Genomic DNA, 18,359 nt, shown 5'->3' with positions numbered 1-18,359 from the left:
TAATAAATAAATTTAAAAAAAAAAAAAAAAAAAAAAAAAAAAAAAAACACACACACGGGGCCATGTCCTCCGGGTTCTCCTGAACCCAGAACTTTGCTTTACTGTATCAGCTCGATGGATGGATTTCTGTGATTTACAGAAAATAGTCCTGAGACCTGTGTACCTATAATATAATCTGAATAGGTTTGCTATAATAGCTATCTACAGTCCGAGTAATTTCTGCCAATTAATAGTGGTGATACTAGACTTTAACTCAGAAAATGTCATAGAAAGCTCAATTTCTTAGACCCTGAAAGGTAACCTAATTAAGCCCTCATTTTCTTTTACAGGAAACTGAAAGGGGGGGTAAAATGACTTATTTGAGATTAAGCAGTAATTTTTGTGTCAAAGATTGATAAGTTTTCCTAAAACCAAGTGCTTTAGTTTTGTTTCTTGACTTGCGTAACGTCATAAAATATGATCCCTCAAAATACTGCCACAACCTAAAGAAGATAGGGGAGGATTTCACAAACACCATTCCTATATCCAGCCTGACTTGGGAATTAGAAGGAGGGAATGACCCTATGAGTAAGAAACGGCGAGGAGAGTTCTCTGACTTTCATGGCCCTCCCAAGAAGGTGATAAAAGTGCAGAAGGATGAGAGTTCCATTGGGTCTCTGGCCATGAGTACAAGGCCCAGGAGGGTAATAGAGAGACCACCCTTAACACAGCAACAGGCTGCAGAGAAAAGAACTTGTGATTCCATTACTCCTTCTAAATCATCTCCTGTACCTGTTTCTGATACTCAGAAACTTAAAAATCTACCTTTTAAGACTTCTGGCTTGGAAACTGCCAAGAAGAGAAATAGCATTTCTGATGATGATATTGATTCTGAAGATGAATTGAGAATGATGATTGCAAAAGAGGAAAACCTGCAGAGAACTACACAACCCTCAATAAATGAATCTGAAAATGAACCTTTTGAAGTTGTAAGGGATGATTTCAAATCAGGCATTCACAAACTGCATTCTTTAATAGGTTTAGGTATCAAAAATAATGTCTCTTGCCATGATAGTGATGATGATATTATGAGAAATGATACTGAGTATGACTCAGGAGATACAGATGAAATCATTGCAATGAAAAAAAATGTTGCTAAGGTCAAAAACAGTACAAAATTTTCACAAATGGAAAAATCTACAAAGAAAACTTCTTTGAAAAATAGAGAAAACTGTGAGCTTTCTGATCACTGTATTAAACTACAAAAAAGAAAAAGCAATGTAGAGTCAGCCCTTGGTCATGGATTAAAGTCTCTTAATCGTAAATCTCCCTCTAACTCCAGTAGCAGTGAAGATGCTGATTCTGCATCAGAATTAGCTGACTCTGAAGGAGATGAGGAGTATAATGCCATGATGAAAAACTGCCTTCGTGTGAATCTCACTTTAGCTGATTTGGAACAATTGGCTGGCAGTGATCTGAAGGTTCCAAATGGAGATACTGAGAGTGATGGACCAGAAACCACCACCCAGTGCAAGTTTGACAGAGGCTCCAAAAGCCCCAAGGCTCCCACTTGCCTCCGCAGAGGCCAACAGTGTATTCATCCTGAGGAGATTGTGGCTTCCCTGTTAGAAGGAGAGAACACCTGTGGCAAACAGAAACCAAAGGAAAACAATTTAAAGCCAAAATTCCAGGCTTTCAAGGGAGTAGGCTGTCTATATGAAAAGGAGTCGATGAAAAAATCCTTGAAAGACAATGTTGCCTCTAACAATATTAATAAAGATCAGAATTCCATGAAACATGAGGATCCCAGTATCATATCCATGGAAGATGGGTCCCCATATGTTAATGGCTCATCAGGTGAACTGACTCCATGCCAACGTGCAAAGAAGGTGAATGGCCCAAACTATATTCAGCCTCAAAAAAGACAGACCACTTTTGAGAGCCAGGATCGCAAGGCAGTATCCCCTAGAAGTTCTGAAAACAGAAGTATGAATCCTATTTCTGGGCCATTAGAAGGTAAGAAGTCCTTAAGTCTTAGTGCAAAGACTCACAACATAGGCTTTGACAAAGACAGCTGCCATAGTACCACAAAGACAGAAGCTTCAGAGGAAGAGAGGTCTGATTCAAGCAGCCTCACATCTCTCAAGAAATCACCAAAGGTCTCATCCAAGGACACTTGGGAAATCAAAACTGATTTCTCACTTTCTATTAGTAATTCGTCAGATCTGAGTGCTAAAGGTAAGCATGCTGAAGACAATGAGAAGCGTTTGGCAGCCTTGGAAGCGAGGCAAAAAGCAAAAGAAGTGCAGAAGAAGCTGGTGCATAATGCTCTGGCAAAGTTGGTGAGTGTATTTTCAATGTATGGATTTAACAAGAATTCACAAAGGCCAGCTTTTCCTTCCCATGAAGTGAGGTGTGCCTCCATAGAGCTGATTGTCCTGGTGTTCACCAGTTTCATGTTTTGGTTCTTGAGTTAACTTGTTCATCTGGTTTATCTGAAATTTTCTTTATAATTTTCTTTCATTTAGAAGCTATACCTGATATAGTTAAGTAATGTATTCAAATGTGTCTGAATTTACATATAAGTCACTTGTCAAGTGATTTATACCTTGCCAAGTCTTCAAGATTTACTGTAACGGGCTTTTGTTCATTCTTCTAACAATTGTTAAGTACACCTTGATAGTAAGTGCCAGATTTATAGTATGAAGATGATGATCTTGCCTTTCATACAGTTTTTGGCTCATGGCGTGGCATGCTGACAGTCACAGTTCAGTTACACAGGGCCAGGAGGAGATTGTGCCCATGTGCCCTGGCAGCACACAGGAGACACACCAAGTCAGTTGGGAGCTTCTATAGTCTGAGCTGAGTAGTAGGAAAAGATCTGTGGGAATTGGTCAGGCCCAGGCGAAAGGGTGGGAAGGGAGCAGAAAGGCATTCATTCTAGGAAAAAGGAACATTTATACAAGGGTGAATGTTTTCAGTTGGTGTAACTAAAACTTATGCAGCATGAGGTGGCAAGAAATGAGGCTAGTGGTTTGATTTTGTTCATAAAATGAAAAGGGAGTGAAGAATTTTAAGCAAAGGAGAGAAGATTAAGCGAAGGAGAGAAGAATTTTAATTGTGTATTTTGGAACAGTAGTTGACAGACTACACCTCAAAGGCCGTGCAGCCCATGACCTATTTATGTACAGCCTTCAAGCTAAAAATAGTTTTTAAATACAGAACAAAGACCATATGTGGCCTGCAAAGCCTAAAATATTTAGTCTGGCCTTTTACAGAAAAAGTTTGTCAACCTCTGTTTGGGAAGAGATCCTTCAGACTATGATGAAAACAAATCGAATGGGTCCATCTGGAACCAAGGAGAGCCTTTGGGGAGGTGGAAAGTCAAAACCATGAGAACAGCAATGGAATAGATTGATTGAATTGATACCAAGAAGTTTAATTGCTAGGACTTAGTGATAACTGGATAGGGATAGAAAGAGGAATTGTAAGTTTCAGTCTTGGGCAAATAAACAGGTGGTGATGGCATTCACTAGATAAGGAAAAAGGGCAGGAAGTAGACTTGGCAGGGGAAGGGAGTGATAGGTTTAGACATACTCAGTTTGAGATTGGGTTGTTTTAAGCCGCAATGCTTTTTTTTTTCTTCCAATATTTATTTTAGGTTCTGGGGGTATAGATGCAGGTTTGTTACATAGGTAAGCTGCATGTCTTGGAAGTTTGGTGTACAGATTATTTTGTTACCCAGATACACAGATAATCAGCATAGTACCCAATAGGTGGTTTTTCTTTTCTTTTCTTTTCCTTTTTTTTTTTTTTTGAGATGGAGTTTCGCTCTTGTTGCCCAGGCTGGAGTGCAATGGTGTGATCTCGGCTCACTGCAATCTCCGCCTCCCAGGTTCAAGCAATTCTCCTGCCTCAGCCTCCTGAGAAGCTGGAATTACAGGCACCTGCCACTACACCCAGCTAATTTTTATATTTGTGGTAGAGATGGGGTTTCACCATGTTGGTCAGGCTGGTCTCAAATTCCTGACCTCAGGTGATCCGCCTGCCTTGGCCTCCCAGAGTGTTGGGATTACAGGTGTGAGCCACTGTGTCTGGCCCAATAGGTAACTTTTCAATCCTCACTGTCCTCCCACCCTCCACCCTCAAGTAGACTCCAGTTTTGATTGTCCCCCCCCCTTTTTTTTTTTAAACAGGGTCTCACTCTGTCACCCTGGAGTGCAGTGGTATGATCTCAGCTCACTGCAACCTCCACCTCCCAGGCTCAAGCAGTTTTCCCACCTCAGCCTGCTGAGTAGCTGGGACTACAGTCACATGCCACCATGCCCAGCTAATTTTTGTATTTTTGTAGACATGGGGTTTCAACATGTCACCTAGGCTGGCCTCGAACTCCTAAGCTCAAGCAATCAGCCTGCCTTGGCCTTCCAAAGTGCTGGGATATTAGGTGTCAACCACTGTACCTGGCCTACTGCTCCCCTATGTGTACTCAACGTTTAACTCCCACTTATAAGTGAGAACATGCAGTATTTGGTTTTCTGTTCCTGTCTTAATTTGTTTAGGATAATAACCTCCAGCACCATCAATGTGGCTGCAAGGGACATGATTGCATTCTTTTTTTATGACTTCATAGTATTCCGTGGGGCCCGTGTACCACATTTTCTTTATCCAGTCCACCATTGATGGGCATCTAGGTTGATTCCGTGTCTTTGCTGAATAGTACTCCGATAGTACTCCAATGAATATGAATAGTACTCCAACAAACATATGTATGCATGTGTCTTTATGGTAGAATGATTTATATTCCTTTAGGCAAATATTCACTAATGGGGTTGCTAGGTCAAATCATAGTTTTTAGTTCTTTGAGAAATCGCCAAACTGCTTTCCACTGTGGGAGAATGAATTCACATTCCCACCAGCAGTATATAAGTATTTCCCTTTCTCTGCAACCTTGCCAGCATCTGTTATATTTTGACTTTGTAGTAATAGCCATTCTGACTGGTGTAAGATGGTATCTCATTGTGGTTTTGATTTGCATTCCTCTAATGATCAGTGATGTTGAGCATTTTTTTTGTATGCTTGTTGGCCGTGTATGTCTTTTGAGAAGTGTCTGCTGTGTCCTTTGCCCATTTTTTTACTAGGGTTGTTTGTTTTTTTGCTTATTGATTTAAGTTCCTTATAGATTCTGGGTATCAGACCTTTGTCAGATGCATAGTTTGCAAATATTTTCTCCCATTCTGTACATTGTCTGTTTACTTTGTTGATAGTTTCTTTTGCTGTGCAGAAACTCTTTAGTTTAATTAGATCCCACTTGTTGATTTTGGATTTTGCTGCAATTGCTTTTGGAGTCTTCGTCATCAATCTTTTTAAGATGCAATGCTTTTGATGGCCTCCCTAGGATGGTCATCCAGAGGATAAGCCAACGCACATCATCTTCGGTTCTGACAGTGAATGTGAAACAGAGGAGACATCGACTCAGGAGCAGAGCCATCCGGGAGAGGAAAGGGTAAAAGAAAGAAGTTCAGGATGTCCCTGTGGACATTCATCTACTTCTGCAGATCCACATCATAAACAACTGCCAATCTCAACATAAAACCCTCCTGAGAGCCCCAATGAGACCCAGGGCTTGCCAGGTCACCACACATTGAGACTAAGGGGTTTTGGAGATTTTTATATATGAACCTGTATTCTCCACAGCATCTGCAGCATGACATCAATATTAGTGAAACACTACAGAAACTGTTCTTGCATGTAATAACTACCTCCCCAAATCCAGGCTTCACTGGGGAGCCTCTGGATTAGTGATCCCAGAGGCCAGTTAGATTTCACTGAGTCAGGAATTTCCACCTGACCCACCATTTACTCATTCCTGGTAGATGAGTCTGGGTTATTGGCTTTCAATGTGAGGGAGAAGATTACCTTATGAAGGAAATGCTACTTGTTTGCCTCTGCTATTAATAAACGTTTGTGTTTCTTCACAGGAGTCTGTGGGTAAAACATCTGGGAAGCTGTTTGATAGCAGTGATGATGAGGAATCTGATTCTGAAGATGACAGTAATAGGTTCAAAATTAAACCTCAGTTTGAGGGCAGAGCGGGACAGAAGGTTAGTGAAGACTGAAAATAATTAAACTTGCGACATGTCCTTATTTTTTGACATAGCCCTTAAATCTGAGTAAATGCAGGCAAACCTTAACCTACATTATAGCATCGGGGTGTTTATTTGGGGAGTGAGTCTTCTGTGATCCTCTCTGATTGGTTCATAGGTAGAAGGAGGTAGGCAAACATCTTAATGTAGTGAATTTCAGTGTGTGGGGAGGTGTACATTGACAGTCTTCGTCAGAAGCAATTTCTTGGGAATGTGGCTATCAATTATGTATGTTTTCTGTCTGTGTAGCTCATGGATTTACAGTCGCACTTTGGCACTGATGACAGATTCCGCATGGACTCTCGATTTCTAGAAAGTGACAGTGAAGAGGAACAGGAAGGTAAATGCTTCATTGTCCAGAGTCCTGATGTCATATCTGGGGACACTGAGAAATCACCTAGTGTACCTCCTTTATTTAACACATGAAGAAACTCTCCATCTCAAGACATTGGATTGAGGAGTTTATAATCAAGTGTATAGTTAATACTAAGTTTTTACATAGTAATTTAGGAAAATTTAATTACTTCGAGCTGCCAGAAAGGAAAGGAATAAATAGCATCCACCAAAGGTCCCATTTTCCTCTATCCCATCCTTGGTATGAGAAGAAGTTGAGTTTCCTACCTGGCAGCCTGTGTCAGTTGATCAGCAGGTTCTGGGTGAAGCCATGGAAGATGGTTAAGTCACTCCTGGCTTTCTAAAAGGAAGAGTGTTCATCGTCCTCCAATGTGCATACCTGGTGCAGATTGTGTTTTAAAGCTGTGTATCATGGAATGCCATTCTACTTGAATTTATCCCTATTTGAATGTATCTAAGAGTAATGATGCTATCAGAAGCATCCTAATTCTACTTCTTTCACTTACTATAGCATTTTTCACAGCAGTACTTCCAAACTTTTTCTACAGGATCTTCTCCTCTTACCCTTTTAAAAACACCTTACCTCCTACGTAGCTGGCTTGAATGAGCTCCCTAATTCCCTCTCCTAATCTCAGAACTTCTCTGCACTTCTTTTTTTTTATCCTTCCTGAATTAATCTAATCTGCATTTTAATCCTCACCATTCCTACTTCCTATTACCCCTTTCATCACTGGCATTTTCATTCTTCCCCTTCTAGCTTCTTCCTTTTTCTACTCACAGTTAGGTCTTGTGGTCCCAAAAAAGCCATTCCTCTAACCATGCCAGTTTTCAAGTTTCTACTCCATCTCTCTTTCAGTTCTAAATTTGAAGTGAAAAAGTAAATCACATCTAATTCAGTAGCAGTTGGCTTTTTATTGAAAACAATCTGTGATTTGATCTTCTCAATTCTTTGAGGTGATTATTAACAGTATTGGACTGTTTCAGGAAACCAAGGTTCAGAGAGGTTTAAAATGAATTCTCTAGGGTCCTCCCAAATTCTGTTTCAGTGCTGAGATTATAGGCATGAGCCACTGTACCTGGCCCTTTTCCAACTTTTGAAAGCACAGTGTCTGTCTATTCTGCAAGAAGCAGCACAGCCAGCCTCCATCACCTTGAGCTCTTTCCAGCATTGTATTCTACCTGACTTTCTCACTCAAAACTCCATGTTGAAAACACAAGAATAGGCCGGGCGCGGTGGCTCAAGCCTGTAATCCCAGCACTTTGGGAGGCCGAGATGGGTGGATCACGAGGTCAGGAGATCGAGACCATCCTGGCTAACACAGTGAAACCCCGTCTCTACTAAAAAAAATACAAAAAACTAGCCAGGCAAGGTGGCGGGCGCCTGTAGTCCCAGCTACTCGGGAGGCTGAGGCAGGAGAATGGCGTGAACCTGGGAGCCGGAGCTTGCAGTGAGCTGAGATCCGGCCACTGCACTCCGGCCTGGGCGACAGAGCCAGACTCCGTCTCAAAAAAAAAAAAAAAAAGAAAACACAAGAATGAACAGAACCTGGAGAATAACCTTCATTTAGAAGGTACAGAGAGGTTATTTTCTTCTGCCAATTTTGTCTGTTTTCTTACAACTCTTTGGGTATGTGTTCCATCAAAGCCATAAACAATTTGTTCTCCAAGTGCAGTGGCATTGTCTCCAATGACATCCTCTTCAGCTAACCTACAGCATATGTCACTGTTGATCATCCCTTCTTGAAATGTTCACTTTGCTTCCAATTGCATAACTTCCTGGTTTTCTTAACTCTTGATTCCTAATTTTTCTGTTGCCTCCAATAATGGGTTCTTCCCAGGGTTCCGTAAGTCCCTATAACTTTAGCCTTCACTTGCACGTGACTGTTTTTCAAATTTGGGTCTTCTTTCTTCCTTGCTGTTCTGCTGAGCTAACAACTGGTCATCAATGCCTGTTGGATATTTTCCACAGACTTCCCTGAGTTTGTGTTAAAACTCAGCAAGTCCAAACCAGCTCTTCTCAACCTTTCTGTGTTGATGGCGTGTCCATTCTTAGAACCTCCGTTGTTTGTTTCTTTCCTTCTCAACATTTTTTACTTTTCTGGAGACAGGATCTCACTGTGTTCCTCAGGCTGGAGTGCAGTGGCACAGTCATAGCTTACTGTAACCTCAAACTCAGTCTCTCTAGTAGCTAGGACTACAGGCACGTGGCACCATGTCCAGCTAATTTTTTTTTTTTTCCAGAGACAGGGTCTCGCTGTGTTGCCCAGGCTGTTCTCAAAACTCCTGGCATCAAGTGATCCTCCTGCCTCAGCTTCCCAAAGTGCTGAGATTATAGGCATGGAGCCACTGCACCTGATCACTTCCCAAATTTTGAGGCACAATATTGTGTCTCAAGTAAGCAACACAGCCAGCCTATATCACCTTGAGCCTTTTTCAGCATTATATTCTACTTCCCTAATGGTTATTAGATTAAAATTTAAATTGATGTTTTTGATAGTTAAAAGTTGTTGAAATTAGCAGTTCCATGTTTCAACTTAACGCAATGTAAACTTTTTGTACTTTATTATTTCAATATATGTGTTCATTTTGTTTCCAACACCTAGCATGCTTTCCTACTACCTCTAGGGATTCAACTTTATCTTTCTTACCTCATAACTCTACCTAGCTTATAAAGCATTTTTTGATTCAGTTAAACACTACCTCAACTTCCTTTGAACTCTTAGAAACTTTGGGGGCATCCCTGTAGAGTACTTAAATCAGCATTTTATTCTAGTTTCTGTTAGTTGGTTATTTATATCCTGCAGTAAGTTGAAAGTCATACAGGCTTAACTACTTTTGTATTTCTATAATCCAAACTAGCTGTTTAACTTTATTCTCTGATATTTTGTCTGTTTGTAGTAGTTGAGGATAGTAGCTTGTAAAATTCCATGATGCCTTGGTATGTGTAGGGCATATGGTTGTTTTCCCATAATACTTGTTATTGAATCAAAGACTGAAACAACTATCCACTAATATTGTCAGATATACCATTACCATTTTTCACTGTCTTTATCATTTTTAGATTTACATAATTTAGATTATGTTTAGAATGCTAAAAAAATCAAAGAGTCTAGAATCACTGTAGTTATTAGTATCTTGCTCTATTACATTTGCCAATCTTTACCTTAAAAGTTTTAGACTTGCTACTGAAAGCCATTAAATTCAGATTGTTTCATAATTAGGAACAGAAGTAGGACTTTTCATTATCTGGTCATGCAGACTTTCTGAGTTTGCTATGGCTGAGGGTCTTGGGATATGGAGGTTAGTGAAATGAGGTTAAACTTTTCTTCTTCCTGTCTTAATGGATTTTGTACATGTTTAGGTACTTGGTAAATATTTGATGATTGAGACTTCTCAGGCTGTTTTTTCCAAGAGATTAGTAATTATCCCTTTCCCTCAAAGAGGTAAATGAAAAGAAAACGGCTGAGGAAGAAGAGCTTGCGGAAGAAAAGAAGAAAGCCCTGAATGTTGTACAAAGTGTTTTGCAAATCAACTTAAGCAATTCTACAAACAAAGGATCAGTAGCTGCTAAGAAATTTAAGTATGTTTTATGTTCCATCCCATTCTACCACATCATCCTTTGCCATAAATGTCTTCTTGAACTCAATTTAAAACTAGGTCTCTTTTAATGCCCTGGGAAGGCAGCTGGCAATATGTATCAGAGCCTTACAAATATACTTACCTTTGACCCAATGATTCACTTCAAGGAACTAATCTTAAATTATTTCTGTATTTATACCCTTAGATGTCATAGCAGCATCGCTTTCATTAGTGAAACAATTGGAAAACAGTTTAAATAGTAACTGTAAAACTATTTATATAAATGTAACTGTTATGGAAATTTTCAGGCATGCAATTTAGAGAGACTAACGTAATGAAAGCCCTGTACACCATTACCTAGCTTTTACAGTCACCAACATGTGACCAGTGTTTTCTTCTATACCTTTATCCAGTCCCTGCTTTACACAATGAAATGTTTTATGCAAATCTCAGATAGTATATCATTTTACCTGTATGTATTTTAGTATATTTAAAATCATTTTAAAAGCTAAAAAAAATCCAGGAAATCTCAAAAGTAGGTAGTTTAAAATATTTTTTCAGCCAGGCGCGGTTTCTCACACCTATAATCCTAGCACTTTGGGAAGCTGAGGCAGGCGGATCACCTGAGATCAAGAGTTGGAGACCAGCCTGGCCAACATGCTGAAACCCCGTCTCTACTAAAAATATAAAAATTAGCCGGGTGTGGTGGTGCATGCCTGTAATCCCAGCTACTTGGGAGGCTGAGGCAGGAGAATCGCTTGAACTTGGAAGGCAGAGGTTGCAGTGAGCCAAGATCATGGCATTGCACTCCAGCCTGGGCAACACAGCGAGTCTCCATCTCCAAAAAAAAAAAAAAAAAAGAAGTATATATTATTTTTAGTAAGATCCTCGTTATCTTCTTTGATGTCATGTGGCTTCTTATTGCTGCAAAATTAGAATCTTCCTAGTGCTGAATTATAATTTGCTATTTACTTTTTGTATTAGTGTTCTGTTTTCTCTCTTCCAACCTGCCCTCCTTTTTTTATGTAGGGACATCATACATTATGATCCAACGAAGCAAGACCATGCCACTTACGAAAGAAAAAGAGATGATAAACCAAAAGAAAGGTAAATAGAGCTACTTCTTTTAGCAATAGATCAGGTAAATTAATCTCATTTCAGACAATTAAAAATGTAGATAGGAACCAATATCCTACTCATTGGTCCCACTGTATTAAGATTGGTGGGGTAGGGGTAGTGCAGGTAGAGTTAGAGAGAAATTATTGATGTGGTGGAGGAGTTCTTACCTTTTGACAGAGGATAAATGATATGTACTCCTACTCTAGTATGCCTTTTATTTGTATTAGTTTCTTGTGAATTCTGTAACTACCATAAACTTAGTTACTTAAAATCACAAAATTTATTTCTTTACAGTTCTGGAACCTAGAAGTCCCAAATTAAGATACTGAACGGGCTATGTTCCTTCTAGAGGTTCAGGGAAACAAAGCCGTTTTATGCCTCTCCTAGTTTCTAGTGACTGCCACCAATCCTTTGGTGTTCCTTGGCTTTGAGACCACATTACTCTCATTTTTGCTTCTATCTTCACATGGCCTCTTCTTTTCTGTCTGTCTCTCCTCTTTGTGCCTCTTATAAGGACACTTGTGATAGCATTCAGGGCCCACTTGGATAATCCTGGATGGTTTATGTCAGGACCCTTACCTTAATATCTCTGCAAGACTCCTTATCTAAATAATGTTAACATTCACAGGTTTCAGGAATTAGGACATGGACATAGCTTTTGGGGGGCAACCTTTCAACCATCTAGTGTGGTAGGAGCTTCTGCTTCCTATAGATGTGCAGTCAGTTGGATAAATATGGGGAATATATAGAGCAACCAGTAACAGCTTGGTTTAAATCCTTCATTTTCCAACTGCTAGTAGCCACGAAAATCACAAAAGGCAATGTGGTATCCTGAACTGAATCTTGAAACAAAAAAGACAATTTGTGGAGAAATTGGTGAAATCAAAACGATGTCTGAGTTTAGTTAGTGGTAATCTACCAATGTTAATCTTTTAATTTTGACAATTATATTCCAGTTACATACAGTTACATAGTTACATACATACAAAATTACATTAGGGAAACCAAAGTGAAGGCTATTTAGGAACTCTACTATTTTTGTAACTTTCTGTAAACCTAAAATTGTTCCAAAATTAAAGGATTCTTTTAAAAAGAATCACATTTTAGACTAAAATAGAAGTCATATTAATATTCCCTCCAATGTAGGATATTTGTGTATTATTTCAGATAATCCGTATTTCAGACAATGGAACAAATACGGCTATGTTGACCCCTTCCCTATACTCCTAAGAAGCCTCATCCCTTTACATCAGCTCAAAATCCAGGATATCATCATTCAAATCAGATCTAGGTACAGATGAAGCTTCTCTGTTACTCCTTAAGTACAGTACCTTGAGCGCAGTTCTGTTTGATAAGACGACCTACGAACTAAAAAAGCAAGTTATCTACCCTTCCTCCAATATAGAGTGGTGGAACAGGCATTGGATAGCCACTATAGGTACTGTTCAATGAAGGAAAACAGGCACAAAGGAGTCACATATCCATAGTAACTCTGAAATCTAGAGAGACAAATGTTGGAAGGTCTTTGATTAGGACTGAGGGCCTAGGAATAATTCTTCCTGACTCCGTTTTCTGGATCATCCTTCTCTTTTCATAAGTGCTGGCACAGGTTTACAGCTGAGTAGTTTTCTCAACCTGCTTTTTGCTTATAGAAATTTGGGAGTCCAGGCCGGGCGCGGTGGCTCACGCCTGTAATCCCAGCACTTTGGGAGGCCGAGGCGGGCGGATCACAAGGTCAGGAGATCGAGACCACGGTGAAACCCCGTCTCTACTAAAAATACAAAAAATTAGCCGGGCACGGTGGCAGGCGCCTGTAGTCCCAGCTACTTAGGAGGCTGAGGCAGGAGAATGGCATGAACCCGGGAGGCGGAGCTTGCAGTGAGCCGAGATCGCGCCACTGCACTCCAGCCTGGGCGACAGAGCGAGACTCCGTCTCAAAAAAAAAAAAAAAAAAAAAAAAGGAAATTTGGGAGTCCAAAAGCCTATTCATTTTGAAATGTTCCTGTACCTACCAGTCCAGTCTAGTGGTAGTTCTGATAATATAATTCTCTTAAAATCTTCATAGTTTATCTGAATCTTCTTGGAATTCACTCTGTTAGATGAAAGGCACACATATCATTTTGCGATAAGCCTTTTTTGTTGTTTTTTTAACCTTGGGCTTCTACTGAAACTGCTGAGAGATAATGCCTCTAACCTCCATAGAAACCCTATTGTTTGAACAATTAAAGTTTATTTTCTTTTTTGTAAAATCTTAGAGACAGGGTCTTGCTCTGTCACCTGGCTGTAGTGCAGTGGCATAATCATAGCTCACTGTAGCCTTGAACACCGGGGCTCAAGTGATCCTCCCACCTCAGCCTCCCACGTAGCCGGAACTACAGGTGTGCACCACTGTTCCTGGGTAACAGTTGGAAGCTTCTTATCTCTTTTTAGGGTCTTAACAAAGAATTTTGTTTTATTTTTAGACCGAGGTCTATAAATTTTTCTGTGACAGGCAAGATAGTAGATAAGGCTTTGCAGGCCAGATCGTCTCTGCTGTGAAGACTCCCCTCTACCTTTGTAAAAGAAAAGCAGCCACAGACAATATGTAAAGAAATGAGCAAGGCTGTGTGCTGATAAAACTATTAATGGACACTGAAATTTTCATTTCATATAATTTTTCCATGTCATGAAATGGTGTTTGTTTTTCCCCGTCATTTCAAATGATAAAAAAGAAAAATTTCTTAACTTGCAGTTCAGACATAAGTAGGCAGTAGCCTGGACTTGGCCCATGGACCATAGTTTGTCAACCCCTTCTTTAGACCATGTTTTTCTAAGGCTGTCATAGAGTCGATCTTTGCTTAGAAGCCCTTTCTTAAATTTCATGTCATTTGCCTTCTGGAGATTAGGAGTCTTCAAAACCATGAATTCCTAGTTCCCTTTAAAAAAATATTCCTCCCTTTAGTTTCATTCTCTCCTATTTTACTGTAATCAGTAGGATGAAACCAGAATATACCTGTAACACTTCCTGGACATCTCCTTAGCTAGATCACCCAGCTAATTAGGTACATTTTCCATTTTCCACAGTACACACAATGCAGTTGACAGTGTTACTAAACTTTCTACCACTGTATTACAAGCATTCCCTCTTCTCCAGTTTCCAACAGGATTTACCTTATTTTTCTCTTAAGCCCTTATCTGCAACCTCCTCAAAGACCATATGGTTTCTTTTTTTGTTTGTTTGTTTTGTTTTGTTTTGTTTTTGTGACGGAGTCTCGCTGTTGCCCAGGCTGGAGTGCAGTGGCCGGATCTCAGCTCACTGCAAGCTCCGCCTCCCGGGTTTATGCCATTCTCCTGCCTCAGCCTCCTGAGTAGCTGGGACCACAGGCGCCCGCCACCTCGCCCGGCTAGTTTTTTGTATTTTTTAGTAGAGACGGGGTTTCACCGTGTTAGCCAGGATGGTCTCCATCTCCTGACCTCGTGATCCGCCCGTCTCGGCCTCCCAAAGTGCTGGGATTACAAGCTTGAGCCACCGTGCCCGGCCATATGGTTTCTACTAACAGTTTTTTCAAGGTCCTTCTGGCTTTTGCTGTGATCTTAGTCTCAGAAGTTATGTATCATGACATTTGCCTTACTCTGTCCATTAAAAGAGTCACTAAGTCCAGCTCACACTCAAGGGATGAGGGAATTAACTTCCACCTCTTGAAGGAAGAAGTAACAAAGAGTTTTTGGACAAATTTTAAAGCCACCATGTGGTGGTTAAATGAAAATCACTTGGAACTGCCTACCATTTTTTATAGAGCTTGGTGTCATAAGAAGTATATCTGTCTTAAAACCTAACCAGATTGGTGTATTTACTGAAATATTAAAAGTTTCTCTCTTTGAGATGGTCTCTACCACTAAGAAGGGTTATTTGGATATCCTGTTCACTTATTATTTTAGGTAATACATTACAAATTTTGGCCTGGTCTTAAAGGAAAAAGAATTTTAATATTTTCTTAGTTCAAAATTCAGTATTGGAAACTGCCATGTAACTTTTTGTCCAAGATCAAAGAGAAAAGCATATTCATTCTTAAATATAGAGCAGATAGATTCATGGTAACAAAAATTTCATTTCAAAAGAAACTATACATATTTATAATTCATTTCTATAACTGATTTACAGTTTTACCAGATATTGGTAAAATTCCCAGTATCTTAGGAGTCATGTGGCCTACAGTTTTCATTTTGCCTATGAGGAAACTGAGGCCTAGTAAAGCTAAGTGATGTCCTTCCTTACACCTAGCTGTATAGTTTAGGCATAATTTCTGAATGTAGTTCAGAGGATGATAGAATATGATTCATGCAGCTGTTTGAGATTTGTGTAAAAAAAGCTTATTGGTCAAGATTTTACTTCTATTAGTAGAGTTTTATATGTAGAGTTTTATTTATTTTATTTGTCTATTAGTAGAGTTTTATATCCTGGTTGTTGAAAGGGCAGAATTAAAGTTGTCCAGGATTTTTTCTTTTCCTGATTTCTGGAAATTTCCCAAAACTTGTTTCTTTTGATGCACATGTCTATATATGTCATTTCAGTAAAGCAAAACGAAAAAAGAAAAGGGAGGAAGCTGAGAAGCTACCTGAGGTGTCTAAAGAAATGTATTATAATATTGCTATGGATCTGAAAGAAATATTCCAAACTACAAAATATACCAGTGAAAAGGAAGAGGACACACCCTGGAATGAGGACTGTGCTAAAGAGAAACCTGAGGAAATCCAGGGCCCTGCAGCTCTGACCAGTGGCGCTGAGCAGCCCAGCGGGTTCACATTCTCCTTTTTTGATTCGGACATTAAAGACATAAAGGAAGGTACTTTTCTTTTTTCCCATACTTTTTGATTTTAGTCAGTTTGAACTTAATTGATTGAATCTGCATTAAGTGTAACCGATTTAATGTCAGCTTAAGAAAGGATTCTTTCTTCTACCTAGATAATTTGAGATTTAGTGTCACAGGAGCATAAACACGATGTTCCTGAAGCTGTGATAGAAACTATTTTTGCATTTAAGGAAGCAAACTTCTACTAGCTTCCATATGAAGGGAAGCCAGAGAATAAGGTACAGCATCTTTTCTGTTAAGTAAAAAGTCAGGAAGAAGTATGGTAATTCATATATTTAAATAACTTTGTATCTTAAATGAAGCTGAAGATGCTATGACTTATGGAAAACTAGTGTTACACATAAGATAAAAGTAACCTTGGTTTTATACAAATATGCCATATCATCAATATGCCAGTTATTGCACAGTTTATCCCTGAAGATTTGCCAGAACCTAGAGAGAAGAATAAACACTAGTACATACAGTTTTGCATTTCATTTCTAGAGATTTACCTCTAAAGGCCAACATGGGCCACAGGTTAAAAAACACCTGAGCTATTCCTCACCCAGGGTTCAAGCTTTCTGGCAGTTCACCGTAACAGCAAGCAATACGTATACAGAATACACACATACCTAACTACAATGATTCTACTTTAAAGATCAGCAGTTAAAATACCATACATGTGTTTGGTAGATAACAATTTTTTTTTTTTTGAGACGGAGTCTCTGTCACCCAGGCTGGAGTGCAGTGGTGCGATCTCGGTTCACTAGCAGATAGTACCAACTCTGTGGTACTTTAAAAGGAAGTATGACAATCTAGTAGTTGTTCAAAAATTATTGCAAATAAGACTTCATTTTCTTGTCTAAACTGTTGAGTAGAGTTGGCATGATATAAATAGTAACTATAATTTTTCTAACTTTGAGAGCAAAACGTGAGAAATTGACCTTGAAATGAGTCCTAAAGACACCAGCAACTTGAAAGATGTTTTTTAAGTACCTGGGAAATTTTGAAGACTTGCGAGGTGATTGTCTTGATCTTATAGCAGTAGTTTTTTCAGCAGTTCTAGCAAAAAGTTTTGGGCACTGAAAATGTAAAGACATATTCCTTTTCTCATTTATAGACAAGAGGGAAACCTGATTTCCCTGTATCATGTTATATTTTAGGTTTCTCATGCTAGCACAGATGCCATGGTTATTTTAGGTGTCATTTTAAAAAATTATATAGCTCATTTGTAAACCTTTAGTTTTTATACTTTTTTATATTACTGCTGTCCTTATCAGATCATTCTAGCGATGCCAAAATTATCATAGTAGCTTCTGAAAATATTTGAAAAATCTAAGAAGATGATACTACCTATTTTTTGATACGATTTTAAATTAATGATTAACATATTGGAACTTTAGATATGTCTACATGGTAAAAGTAATCAAATGAATGTGTTCAGAAATACTTGGCTGTGGAGTTACAATCCCACCATCTTTTGTTGTCGTAATGATATAGAGACCTACAGAGTCGAAACAGTGAAACCTGGAAAGATTGTCTGGCAGGAAGACCCTCGTTTCCAAGACAGCAGTTCAGAAGAGGAAGATGTTACTGAAGAAACAGATCACAGAAAGTCCAGTCCTGGGTAAGCAATTTGTTTCTTTGCAGGCATAGTTCATAATTTGTAAAATCTGAATTAGACATGTTTAGAAATATTTTAGCTTCTGCTCACATGACAACTAAATTTTCTTATCTCCGCTTTTTTTTTTTTTTTTTTTTGAAATGGAGTCTCGCTCTGTTACCCAGGTTGGAGTGCAATGGCATGATCTCAGCTCACTGCAACCTCCACCTCCTAGATTCAAGCGATTCTCCTGTCTCAGCCTCCGAAGTAGCTGGGATTACAGGCACACGCCACCACACCCGGCTAATTTTTGTATTTTTAGTAGAGACGAGGTTTCACTATGTTGGCCAGGCTGGATCTGAACTCCTGACCTCAAGTAATCCACCCGCCTCAGCCTCCCAAAGTGCTAGGATTACAGGCATGAGCCACTGCGCCTGGCCATCTCAGTGTCAGAGTGTTCTCTAGCCTTTTTGTAATGGAGAGTGTGTTTCCTTTTCCATGAGATTTGGATAGCACTAAGGGGAAGATAGGATGTGCACAGAAAAGGGAAGGTAGCCTGACAGTGAAGTCACTGGTCTGGAAACAGGATGCTGCAGTTGACTGGATGCCTACCCATAGGAGGCACTGGCAACTGGGGTAGCAGTGACGGGAGTGAGAGTATCAGCAACCAACACAGGAAGGATAGAGGTTCTACTTAAACAAGTCTTCATTATCAAAGCTTCAGATAGAAGAACGTTAGAGGGAGGGTTATTT

The 18,359-nt window shown here is 39.5% G+C and overlaps 1 protein-coding gene across 5 annotated transcripts in view; it reads left to right on the top strand.

Moving 5' to 3' along the window:
- The window catches only part of NOL8 (nucleolar protein 8), a 45,489-nt gene that overhangs the window by 25,450 nt on the left and 1,680 nt on the right, over window positions 1-18,359 (top strand). For all 5 annotated transcript variants that reach the window (XM_050761541.1, XM_050761538.1, XM_050761542.1 and 2 more), the window contains 8 exons: window positions 447-2,321; window positions 5,375-5,482; window positions 5,958-6,080; window positions 6,372-6,462; window positions 9,918-10,056; window positions 11,085-11,162; window positions 15,726-15,997; window positions 17,504-17,630. In XM_050761541.1, the coding sequence (XP_050617498.1) occupies window positions 447-2,321; window positions 5,375-5,482; window positions 5,958-6,080; window positions 6,372-6,462; window positions 9,918-10,056; window positions 11,085-11,162; window positions 15,726-15,997; window positions 17,504-17,630 (2,813 nt within the window). The remainder of the gene's footprint in view (window positions 1-446; window positions 2,322-5,374; window positions 5,483-5,957; window positions 6,081-6,371; window positions 6,463-9,917; window positions 10,057-11,084; window positions 11,163-15,725; window positions 15,998-17,503; window positions 17,631-18,359) is intronic.

This window comes from Macaca thibetana, chromosome 15, assembly GCF_024542745.1.
Source record: "Macaca thibetana thibetana isolate TM-01 chromosome 15, ASM2454274v1, whole genome shotgun sequence".
Lineage (NCBI taxonomy): Eukaryota > Metazoa > Chordata > Mammalia > Primates > Cercopithecidae > Macaca > Macaca thibetana.
This window is presented reverse-complemented; position numbering and strand designations above follow the sequence as displayed.